The sequence below is a fragment of the Bacillus rossius genome, chromosome 5 (genome assembly GCF_032445375.1).
Source record: "Bacillus rossius redtenbacheri isolate Brsri chromosome 5, Brsri_v3, whole genome shotgun sequence".
Lineage (NCBI taxonomy): Eukaryota > Metazoa > Arthropoda > Insecta > Phasmatodea > Bacillidae > Bacillus > Bacillus rossius.
In genome coordinates, this window is record NC_086333.1 from 14,241,746 (window position 1) to 14,255,400 (window position 13,655).

Here is a 13,655-nt window from a genome sequence, read left to right on the forward strand (position 1 = left end):
TGGCTGGGAAAATATTACGCTGTAGTCACCAAAATTTTATACCTGCAGACATACGACTGCTGTCCTTCCCTGAGAAAGCTTAGTGCAATGTATTGCGGGTAGCCCCACGACAAGTTTGAACGAGTTTATGCCTGTACAACTAATATGGAAAGCTGTAATCGCAATGTAAGTAGAGCTTCAATTTAAAAGGTGTGAAACGGTGAGTACCTTCCTTCATTTGCCCTCTGACCAGCAAGAAAATGTTTTCGTTTTATCCTGCCAACGTGTACGTGAGCATAAGACCCAGCTTAAGTAGTGTCGAGTACATCCACTTTGATGCTGGATATCTGCGCACATATATGGAAACCTGCGATGGAGGAGCGTAGCATTCACTTTTTGGTGTCCTACGAACCGACTCAGCAACTGCTAGATTGCTGCGAACAAGGAGCATCTATCACACGAGTCCTAAGTAGTATACAAATGTGGGTACTGGGACAGGCTTCAAGGCTGAGGTGCCAGGTGCCGGGGTTCAGGATGTGGATTGTGACGTCATGGCGGTCATATTCAATACATTGTCCTTGACCTTTACGTTCAAAAAATTCTCAAATGTGCCAAAAATTCGCCAAAAACAGTCAAATTTTCCAGTTTTTTTTTTTTTTTTTGGAAAAGATTCAGCCAAAAAATCTAACAAATTAAATAACTGCCTATTTTGAGGGAAAAATTCCCGTTTTGAGGGAATGTTTCCCGTTTTATTCCTCAAAAATTAAAAAATTCGGAATTCGAAAAACCTTAAAAGACTTTTGCCTTAGAAAGAACCAAAATTCCCCAAATAAGCTTAAATTCCCCAACGTTAAACCACTCTAAACCTCCGATGTCCATCTTGAATGACCTTGACCTTGACTATAAAATTCAGATTTTTTAATTCTTGACCAAAAAATTCCGAAAAATTTGCCAAAAATAGTTTACGAATTTGCTTACTTAAAATGTTTAGTTACTGAATCGATTTCGGTCCTTGGTTCGATTCCCAGAGAGAGAGATTAAACATGTATTTCATTAATAATATTTTTGAAAAGTTCTTAATAAATTTTTTAAATATTTATAAAAATTTCTTACGTTACACTCACCATCTTGAACTATGACGTAATCGGTGCATGTATCGTTATGGCCGCCATCTTGAAAATATGTATATTTATGTTAGAACATCGAGAAAAAAATACAATTAATAACAAAGTTAATAAATAAAAATTTTAATAGAAACACTACGACAGCCTGGATTATGATGTCACAGCTACCAAATTGAAAATATATAATTATTATCAGATAAATTTGGAAAAAAATTAAAATTTATTAAACATTAATAAATTTTAAATAATATTATGTAAAACACACTTACATCATGGAGTCCCCGGTTCGAACCCGGTGCGGGCCAAATAAAAAATGACAGATCCTTCTTCCACGAAAGCCACCGACAGACTGGCCTCCCACCACTAATGACAAGGTATATATTTCACCAGCTAGTATGACGTCACGTCCGCCATCTAGATTTCATCTACTGGTGGTCACCATCTTGTTTTAGTCTGAACGAGTGCACTGCCACCATGTTAAAAAATTATTATAATCCAAGACGGTGACCGTAAAGTAACGTGCAGCGATGTCGTCATAGACAGTCAAGATGGAGGGCTACGTTTATAGAATCCAGAGTGCTGACCTTAACGAAATAAGCAACGGTGGTGTTTTAGTTCAATATGTTGGAATTGTTAATACAATTTTATTAATAAAATTTTTTAATTTTAATTTTTTTTCCGTATTTCCAGCATTAAAATTACGGATTTTCAAGAGGATTTTCGTAACTAAAATTGCAATGGTTACATTATAATTCAAGATGACGTATGTGATTAAGTAATTTTTATTTTTTTATTAATTATTTTGTAATATATTATTAATAATTTACATTTTTTTCTCGCTGGGAATCGAATTAAGTAACTTAACATTTGTAGTAATAATTTTTTTTCGAAATTATTTGATTAAAAAGTTAGGATTTGAAGTTTTTGTTCAAAGTCAAGGTCATCCAGGATGGCCGCCAGAGGCTTAGGGGCGGCTTGTCATCGGGGAATTTAAGCTTCTTTGAGGAATTTTTGTTATTTCTACGGCAAATCTCTTTGTATTTTTTTTTAATTTCGAATTTTTTAATTTTGGAGGAATAAAAAGGGAATTTCCCCTCTAAATGAGAACTTTACCTTTGAAATAGAGAAATAGTTTTATTTTTCAAATTTTTTGAGATTTTGTAGGCATTTGTTTAAAAAAACTGGAGATTTTGGTGGTTTTTAGTTCATTTTGGCAAATTTTTAAGGTCAAGGTCATTCAAGATGGCCACCGTGACGTCACAATCCAAGATGGCTGCCGTAACGTCTCAATCCAAGATGGCAGTCGGCTACCCAGTCGGCTACCGACTCTTCAGCCAGAAGCCAGGCGCAGGATACCCTATTATATACTTCTAACTTTATTTTATTTCTTCAATGAATAGTAAATTTATCATTTTCTGAAACCTTATCTTGACAACTGTTTTCCTAATAGTTATTCTTGTCATCGCACTGAAGATCTATTGATTCCTTTGATTTTTTAAGGTTTGTAGTCGTTTGACTTTTCTCCCGAACTCGACTTACTCAGCTATAAACACCATTTATATTGCTTTTCAATTTATCTTGAAACAGATGGTTCTAATGTTCTACAAGTTGTAGATTTACCTCAATTTTCTTGCAAAATAGTTAAGTTAATATGTTATTTGACGACTTCGACAGTTGGGAACTGTAAATGTTTCTACAATAAGTGCTTCTCTCACTGCAGGGCAGTGTTATACTTACAAATGCTACAATTCTCGTGCTAACATAAGCACAATTACATTATAATTATTGTTGTGTGAGTATCATATTTCGCAAGTTCTTTTCAATCTCGTTTGATAACATAAACTGAAAAATGTATTGTTTTTATATTACCCTGACGAGAGTAATTAGAAAAAATATCTATTCTCTATGGTGACTTAGAGCAGATCATTCATTACTCCTACCAGTGGTATATCACAGGAGCCATCTACTAGATGCAGCTATGTTAGCTAATCTTGTCGTCTGCTTGAATGCAGATCAAATTGGTGTACTTTTTATCTGCTAAAGTACACAAGTGTCAAACAACATTCATAGCATCCTCCATCTTCGATGGCATAATGGACACCATATTGGCCGCCAACTTGAAACTACTTACAAATAAAAAAAAACATAAAAATTATTAAAGATTATTTTAGAAATGATCCAACAATATAATAATTTTAGTTGATCTATAGATAAATAAATTGACAATTTTGGTTGGATATTTGATCGGTAAGAAAAGTAATTTCAGATCAAAATGTAATTATTTTTAGTTCATTTAATTAAAAATAACATAATTTTTTAATTAAATGTTTTTTTTAAACACTGAAGTAATGAGATCAATCCAATTTAAAATAACAAGAAATTTAAGAACACACAATTTTTTACAAACTTATTTTATAAAAAAATTAAAGTCTAAAAGTAAAAAAAAATTAATGGCCTTTAAACGATTCTCGATTTATGCAAATAACAATATTATTCAATATTATTTGTAATCAAAACTAATTTTGTTTCTCCTAACTAAGATGATGCAAAGACAGGAATATTTTAATAGATTAATTTTTCTCTTATACTAAATTTTTCCTTTTTTTTTTTAAGTGGGAGGGGGGATATTAGCATGTAGAAAATACAACACTAAGGCTAAGATGGCTGACTATGTTACTGATGCTATGATAGCTATCTGGTGATTGACACTAGTGCACTTTAGCGGGCAACAAATGAAGCAATTGGGCAGGAGCACACTCTAGCAGACGACAAGAGAATCCCAAATGTTGGAGCCAAAAATGCTGCTGTGGTATTCTGTTGTCAATGTGCTGAAAGGCACCATCGGACATAGATTGTGATAAATTTAGTTACATTCGCCCGGTTTGAACCAATGACTCCATGTTTTATGGCTTAAATGAATTTTTATGATAATTTTAATAAAAAATTAAAAAAGTTCCAGATGTTTTAATAGGCCAAATAATCACGGGTTTTCAAATTGGCGTCCTAGATAATGATGATATCATCTAAGATAGTGGAATGACTTAGAACCCAAGATAGCCTGTTTGAAGTGAATCTCAGAGGATGGTATTTATTTTTTTTAATTTTTTAATATTAGCTAAGCCATTTGCAATTTTTGGTAATTTGTGTGTCAGTTTCGGTCATTTTGAGTCGTTTTGGGGGATTTTGCTACAGTTTACGTAATTCTTTTAATGAAGCAGTTTTGCTTTAATTTTTAAGGTCTAAGACATAAGACATAAAGCGAATGGTTCAAATTCAAGGTCCAAGGGCAATTAATCAACAAAATGGCAGAATTTTCTTGAAACTAATAAGGCAGAATTTTATTGAATTTAAGATGCCAGTATAGTCATTGTCATACAAGATAGTGCCTGAGGTCAATTTCAAAGGTCAAGGGCATAAATTATGCTGATAGTAATGTCACAATAAGATAGAGAACACTTGCTTCCGGCTTCACACTCCGACTCCAAGGCCAGTACCTACTATAACATACAACTCCCTCCAGACATTCACTTTACCTCACATACTAAGAAACAAGTAATATAAAATCAGATCTTGCCCAAGATATACGAACTGAAATGTATTCAATGGTCATTTTCACTTTACCACAGGGCATAACAAACTTGGCAATTTTTTCAAAATCAAATTCTAAGTTTCCCATAGAACCCTGTTAAGAATAATTATTTTTGGGCCTAGACAGTACCAGATCAGGCAGAAAAATAAATGAATTCAAGGGTTGGGTAGACAATAAATACACAGGACTAATTGTTTTTTGTCTGTTTACAATGCAGTGGATGTGGATACTTAACTAAAGAGGTAACGAAAGAGTGGCCAATACTGTAAAGTGGACAACGCTGGCTTGTCGCAGGTGCGCCAGCTCAAGTACGACGGCGGCCGCAACATGGAGCTGGACAACATCTTGCTGGTCGGGGCACAGACCGGCATGTTCATCTACGGCACGTTCACCATCATCGGAGGCCACTTCACCATCGAGAAGAACACGGTGCTGGTGCTGATCACCGCGCTGTCCTCGCTCGTGCAGACCACGTGCCAGACCATGTTCGTGCTGGACGCCTCCCGGCGCTCGTGCGTCACGCCCGAGCAGATCCGGCGCAAGCCGGGGCGCGAGCTGGTGACCTTCCTGCTGGTCACCAACCTGGCCATGTGGGCCATCAACACCCTGGAGAAGTCACGCGCCGAGTCGCACCCCATCCAGCTGCACTTCTACGGCCTGTGGGCCTGGACCATCATCACGCACGTGTCCATGCCGCTGGCCATCTTCTACCGCTTCCACTCCACCGTGTGCCTCTGCGAGATCTGGAAGCGGGCCTACAAGATGAAGCCCACCTACATGTAGCACCCCACCCCACAAATACTCACTTCGTGCAATAAGCTATATTCGGGCCACTAGCAATACCAATGTTTTTGTTACACGTTTTCCAACACAACTAAGAGCGACACTTTTCTTTGCAAATGAAGCCGTTCCCATCATTATAAAAGGTTTTGTATACTATTTATTGCGTGTTATGCCTGAGAATAATCAATAGTGCTCTTTTTTTTAGAATGTGTCAGCGAGGGCTTACATTTTTTGGGTAGGCTTTGCTTGAAAATCGTATTTGAAATGTTTCTTCTTTTATAATTGATTTTATATATCACTTTGGTATGCTCTCTACACTTCATGACAAAACATTTAAAAACAGCATTTATCGAAATAATGTTTGTGGCGATTTATTATAACACATTTTTTACAGGAACTTGTAAAAGGAGTTTTTTTGTTTGTATTATATTTTTGTGTCTATGATTATAATGTGATGTGCCTGCTTTTTGAATTTGATTCAGACAAACAAATTATGTAGTCTAAGGGTATTAAAACTTAATAGTATATTAGTTTCTTTAAAAATAAATATTATAAACATTAGCATATCACGTTGGTACTTGTAGATTTCAAATATTTACAAAGTGATATTATATTCATATATTTTAATTTTTCTTGTCTGCAATAATTTTTGTCCAATACACAGAATAAGTATATATCAGTTCCACATAATTAATTGGCAGTGTGTTTTTTTCTTCATAATTCTACCAATTAAAAAAAAGTTTTACGAAATGTGATTACAAAGTAATTTTATTAATAATACTGTGTTATTTACAATGGTAATATTAATTTGTTTGAATAGCCAATATAAATTGTCATTATTGTTGTATCAATAGGTTTGGCACTATTCATAAATTAATGTATTTGCAAAAAAAAAATTAATACACTTTGTAGGGTAATGTAATAATATGCACCCTATAACATGTTAATTTTATTTAGTCGGCTTGTATAAAACTATTCTAGGAAATAATATTTTAATTAGTTTTTATGTTTGAAATCGTCAATCTCTAGTGTTCATAACGAAATAATGTTTGTAAAAATAGTTTTATAAATATTTTAGAGATAATTATTCTTAATATAAAGTGTTTTACATTAGTGTATTTAAGTCGTTATAATTATCGTTTGAAAATATTCGTGTGCGATGAATACGTAGTTCGCTCGCTCCAATAAAAGGTTGTAAGAAATCAGCTCAAATAACAGTGGTGACTGTATTTGTGTCCAAATAGCTGTTGTGCCATTTTGCATATCTTGCTAAAGTTAATGATTAGATTTATGTCTAGTAATTAATGTAGCATACTTCGTTAATTTCACTTTATTTTACGCTGGCATGCAGTGAAATTATATTAATAACTTCATTTAAATATATCATGAAACGTGAATAAGTTTTATAATATAATTTTTAATATATGCGAATTTTAAAGTTTTAATGAATGATATGTGTTTAATATATTATGTATGTTTTTATACGATATAGTTAAATTAAACTAGCATTCAATTGTGCTTGACTGTAATATTATACCTTTGTGTAGGTTTTTAGTGGGAAACTTTCTAATAGACACGGGTACTATGCCCCAGTTAACCAAAAAAATGTGGATGCGTCATCGTTTGTAAATTGACAAACTAACCTCTGCTATGACAGAAAAATATATGACTTAAAGCTGGTAGGCAGTTGCTATTCACATACGTATCTAAACGAGCCCTTACAAACTGCTTTTGAATTTATTGCATAACGATATTTCATAAGAGCGCTGGCACAATACTTGTAGCTCTAGTCCAATCAACGTACCATTACAGAGAATGACTTGAAATATTTTCGACCATTTAAAAATATTAATTAATTTTCTTCTTGATAACGAATAAAGCTCACGGTGCTTTAAGAATGATTAAAATTATAAGTAATCCAAAGTCGAATGATCATAATTATTTGATATGCAGAGAACAATTCAATTGGCAATAAAAATTGGAACAAAAAACAAAGTAATTTTCACAATTTCATATGAGTTTTCTCTATACATGCGTGTCTATTAAAATATACTTTTTAAGATTTATCTGTCCTTATGTTGTTACCATTAGTAAAATGTATTTAATTATAAAAACAATGTCGCCAAATTTGTGTTTGCAACTTACGACCCTAAAGTTAGCATTGAGGTACCTGCTATAACTCTTGAACCATCTGTACCGGAATGCGTGTTTTCACGAGTACTTCATTTGTTCTTGGTTATCAGTTTTATATATCCAAGTTGTAGGCTGGTTTTTGTCTACAGCGAAACGATAAAATTTGGTGGTGTACATTTATTATTTAGAATTGGTATTCAGAAAACGTATATTCTGACGTAAAAGCACTGACATAACTGTATAAATTATCAGTGTTTAATTTGGCAATTAAACACTATGTCTATAGAAAAATCTATGAAACTACAGCACCCAGTAGGAATGTAGGAAGCTAGAAGAAGATCCAAGCCTAAAGGTACTTAGAGGTTTCTAAGGATACCACGCACGAGGACGTAAGAAGGGAGGTTTTGATTTTGTTGTAACTTTTACTACACTCAGATTTTTTTTATATATTTAAAACACGGGGTATACCACAGACCGGGAGACTGACCCACATCACAACTCACAACACCCTTATTTCTTGAAAATAAACCAAACAATAACTAGGATTATTGATGTCGGCTTCCTAACGTGTAACAACTTTGGAGTGAAAAGAAATTTGTGTACAAGCAACACTTTATAGTTAAACTCGTGTTTACATAAAGTTTACTCAACTGGTACGACTGTAAAAATAAGAATCAAGAATAAAAATACAAGAAAATTATAACGGATTTTATTATGTGGCTCACTAATCAATAAATTGAATAAATTAATCATAAATAAAAGCAACGCCAAACTTTAAGATAGTTTACATGAAACCTCATGTGTATAATACAAGATAGGTCTTTATAAAAAAATGTTAGTTTGTTCAAACATTTTTATATAGAATAATAAAATACGCAGGTAATTTTTTTTTTAATTTTATAAATCTAAATTTTTATTTTAAATGGCAGTTACCTAACTGTGGCAGTTACCTAACTGTGGCAGTTACCTAACTGTTGCTATAAACAAGTCAGAGCCTCAGAGTAAAGTGCAAAAAACTTGAGAGTAAAATTTTTAACCCAAAATTAGGGTAGCGTAATTATAAAAAAGTTATTCTTTTAAAAGGCATGAGCGATAATGTGCTTGAATATTAACATTTCTTAAACTTAAAAAGCACAAATGAAATGGTGTCCTAAATTCTACAAGGGTACGGATATGATTCAACCGCTATCTCGCCTCTATCTGAAAATACTGCATACGGCATTGGTAATTTAAAACTTAATTTTTTTTAAATGTTTTAAGATGGTTGCAAAAGTTTTCTGATATATAGGACTATAATAAGAATAATTTTAAGTAGTATTTTAATAGTACTTGTACTATATTAATAAACGGTGAATCAAAAACTATACACACTTCAATATATGTTTGTAAAATACAGCAGCATATGGTTCGCTGGTATTTAATGCTAAATAATTATTATAATGTATTTGTGAATAATACTTGTGAGGCTATGAACATAATTTATAATGAACTATAAACCAGAGATACTGTCACATTAACAACTGCCTGCCAGCACCCCCATGTGTTCTGCGTCTTCCCTTAACTACAGTACAAACTCTCCTGTCGAGTGTGAACCAAACAAGGGATCAACTAAGCTAGTTCTCTGCGTAGCGCTTGTAGCCACCTTTTAGATGTATCGTGACGTTAGTGCTCCACAAAGCCTAGCCACTCACCGTGACCGCAGCTATAAGCCTTCACTTCGTACGAACGTTAAGCTCTTATGATACCACATTGTTTTAAGGGTGTGACTCCTCGAGATTTAGCAAACTTTTAAACTAGGACACTCTAGTCAAAAGATCATTAGTTAGCCGTAGAAACCACTCTTTTACCTTATTCGTATACTTACTGAAGGGCATACTTAATGCTTATGCCAAATATTGGTTAAACTTTTTGCAATATTTTTTTAGACTCACGTAAATAACATTTTTTTTATTGTAAAGATAAGTATGTTGAATTATTTATTTCTGTAAGCACGTTTGGAGTGTAAATTAAACCTGGTTTTTAACCTCAAAAAATTATTATTGCTTCACAAATTCAGATAAAAAATAAAATCTTAATGGTGAATTTTATATTATATGACTATAAATAGAAGTTTAAACTTACGAGACTTTTCAGATTGAAGTAGCTTTTGAAGTTCTTCAATGTGGGTCATTTTGAACGTTGTGATCAAACCTGCAACTCTAACAACGTGAGCGTGACTTATTCACAGTCACAGTCGCCAAGCACATTGCTGTGAACGAATTTACATATCTTAGTCAGCAACAGCCAGTTTCAACAAATAGTAAATATATTTTAAAGACATTTTTTTAAGTGATTTAATTCGTCTATATTTTTTTAACTGAAATTGTACAAGAAAAAGAGATAAATAAACACCTTTAATAAGGATCGTTATTTTGCACGCTGCCATGTGTTAGCCACTAGCATTTTTGACAGCCATTAACTTAGATCGTTCAATTTATGTTTTAGTCAGAGATATTTTTATGAATAATTACCTATATTAGACCAGGAACGCAAGAGTTTAAACAATGTTTAACTAAATAGAAAAACCAGATTTTTTTTAATACTTACTCAGCCAAACGTTTTTTCCTACATCATGTCTTTATAGTAATGGCTTATAGGCAGGGGCGCAACAACAGGGGGGCAAGGGTATTTTGCCCCCCCTCTGAAACCTTGAAGTGGGGGCAAACGGGGGCAAAGAAAGTGCTGTGTAATCAATTTTTAGATAATAAAACTGCTTAAATAGCACCATTTTCCACCTTGAAATACAAATTTTACCGGGGGAGGACCCCCGGAAACCCCGCTTCAGTAGGCGGGATCGATGATTCTTTATAAAAAGATATATTGCCCCCCCTTTGGAAATTTAGTTGTTACGCCCCTGCTTATAAGGTTAGGTATTTGACACCTACCTTATATGCAACGCTATACTGGCGGTTTTAGATAAATGTATAAAAAGTAAACGAGTTGTCTTACGTTTTTAGTTTCGTAGATACGATTTTTTAAAATAAAAAACTAACCAATTTTTTACTCCCTTAAAAGATGCATTCCCAAAATTTAAATAATATTTATCCATACATACACACACGTAACTTTACAAACATGTTTTTTCATCTTAAGTTTCTCATCTCTTATTCTTATAGATTTGGAAGCATACTATTTTCTTTTTAAAACCATACCTACCCATTTACTAGCTTTAGGGATTTAATTTTGCACAAAGGTAAAATTATGGCTGGGAGCTTCATTATTTGTATGTTTACTATCGACACATAATATAATTTATTTATTATTGATACCCAATATTATTCAAAATTATTGATTATCTTAGGAGATATAGTTATTAATCGGCAAAACATTTTACACCATTTTCCCACCTTAAAGGCATAATTTCGAAAAATCGAAATGTTACAATTCGTAAATCTTAATTCATATTGTACTTTTTTAGTTTTTTTCTTTATGTAAAGTAGATTTGTAAGTAAGAACATTATTTTCTTCAAACCTATTTCCTCCTTTTTACACCACTTAAGGTTTGAATTTCGCAAAATTGTAGCATTGAGGTTGTGTTTCTTTAGAATGTTTATTATTTATACCAAAAATCTTTCCTATGCTTGATTAGCTTCAGAAATATAATAAACTATCTAAAATATATAAACATAATAAAGTATTTGGAAAATCTGTTTACTTATTTCACACCTCTTTAAAAGTTTACTTTAGAAAGATCAATAAATTACAATTTGTAACTCTATATCTATGTTGTTCATTCTATTTTTCTTACCTATAGAACTAGTAGATTTGGAAGTATATATTTTATTTGCTTTAAACCAAAGTTAACCCGTTTACACCCTTTAAGGATATGGTAAAAAATTATATAAAGATATTTATATATATTTATATATGATATACCTTTATATATATCAACTATTCTTACCAAATATTTTGTCATACTTTATTAATTTGGGAGGTATGTTTTATTAAGTATATCAAAACCTACCCTCTCTTATTCCCTTAAAGGTCAAATTATAAATTATTAATAAGAAACCATCCTTAAAACTATATTAATGTTGTTCATTCTTAGTTTCTTACCTCTAGTTATAATTTTTAAGGAAATATGGATTTAATTTTTAAAACCATACTAACCACTTTTACGCACCCCTGGAGTTGAATTACAAAAAATTGTAAAATGTTGTTAATAGTTTTGGTATGTTTATTAATGGTACCCAAATTTTTTTCTTGTGCTTAAATATATTCGGAGATATTATTAAGTATTTAATATCCATTTTACGACTTTTACACTCCCTTAGAAGTGAAAGTATTTTATTATATAAAGTCTAGAGTTTAAGTTAACCAAAGTCCTTAGTAATAATAAAGTTTTCATAAAAATCAGTTAAGTTGATTTCTAGTCATGCCTGATCAAACAGATAAACTAACGAACAAAAAAACAGACCAACATACGAATATAAAAGAACTATATATTTTTTTTATTTCTAAATAAAGTTATTAGCAATTTCCAATAGTTTTCCCATCATTTATACAATACACTGAATTGTACTTTGAACAGTTTTGTTATAAGTATAGATTCACTGAAGTCACGTGGCAGGCTAAACAGAGCTACATAAGAATACCAGCACTAGTAATAACCCAAATTTTTACTACAGAAAAAACCGGACAAAATGCAAACATCTCTCTAAGATTTTATGTAGTTTGGGTTATGAAGTTATTGAGTATTCATAAACCTCAATATTGACGAAACCTTATCTATAAAATGTAATGAATTCTTGCGAAATAATTTAAAACCATTCTTGATAGATTTTTTCTTAAATTGGTATTGGTAATTCTTACAATGAATATTTCCCCCAAAACATTTTTAAAATTCTAATCCAGGATACGTTTTTTTTAGTTTGTTCTCAAAACTTGAAATAGTTTATGCAGTTTTTATGGTTAAAAATTATTGGCATAATGCAGGTACTTACATAAACATTAGCATAATGGCTAATAACCGTAGCTTTACCTTGTTTCAACATAATGTAATTGTATAAAATTCTTCATTAGACACTGTTGAAAGGGATAGTCGTATTTATAAGGTTTAACTACACAAACATTTCAAGAATAAATTTGTTGTCCTTTGCTATACATAGTTGAACGGCCGAATATAATGCAATCACAAGAATAATGGAAAAATTACCGTATTATTTCATTTAAGCAGTATCATAATAATCCTCAATATGGTACGCTGTTTGACTGTGTTGGAAAGAAATATGAATGTGGCAGTTAGAGGAAGATTTAACAGTGCTTAGCAAATGAAAAGGAGGAAAGTCGAATGGCTTCCTAAAGTGCTCAGTAGAACACACATCAGCGGTCAGCATTGAGGACTCTAGTTGGTCTGGACTTGGATTTCAGGACTTGAACCAAACACGCCTTAGGTGCCTGAGCTGACTTTGCTCAGTTTTCTACAGCACCCAACTGACTTGTCAAAAAAAATGGCGAGAAGGTGGTTAAATACGCTGTAAAATGTGTAAATATTCCCATTCGGTGTTAGTGTATTTTTATATTGTTTAAGGCGTAATTTTTTTTCTATTTTTACACATTCCTTTGTCAAAATATCTAACACATCCTCAAATTTTACACTAAATGTAGGGTAATATTCTAAACTCTAGACAGTGTTGTTTTAATACACAGTTGCGGTGTCAATTAAAGATTCTTCTGATAGTTTTACACCCAGAATGTCCTTGTAAAATTGGATAAATATTTAAAAAAAACACGTTATCCTGTGAAAATAATTAACCAACCTAGTTTGTGAAGTTTTACACAATCTGTATTCATTTACAACACTTATAACCAATTTATATTTACACTTTATTTACACTTTATTTTAACTTTTTGTGCCTATGAGGCATCATATCTTGCGCAAAATCACCCCAACTTTGTGTAGTTTTACACCAAATTGAAGTTAATATTCTAAAAACTTAGTATTTAGCAATTTTTTTTAGAAATATTACTACCGCACGGAAAGAATATTTCCTGAAATTACATTTAAA

The 13,655-nt window shown here is 32.3% G+C and overlaps 1 protein-coding gene across 1 annotated transcript in view; it reads left to right on the forward strand.

Moving 5' to 3' along the window:
• LOC134532215 (proton channel OtopLc-like) overlaps positions 1-6,102 on the forward strand; it is a 61,638-nt gene extending 55,536 nt beyond the window's left edge. The window contains exon 6 of the mRNA XM_063368636.1: positions 4,987-6,102. Coding sequence (XP_063224706.1) covers positions 4,987-5,475 — 489 coding nt within the window. The 3' untranslated portion in view covers positions 5,476-6,102. The remainder of the gene's footprint in view (positions 1-4,986) is intronic.
• The last annotated feature ends 7,553 nt before the right edge of the window (positions 6,103-13,655 follow it).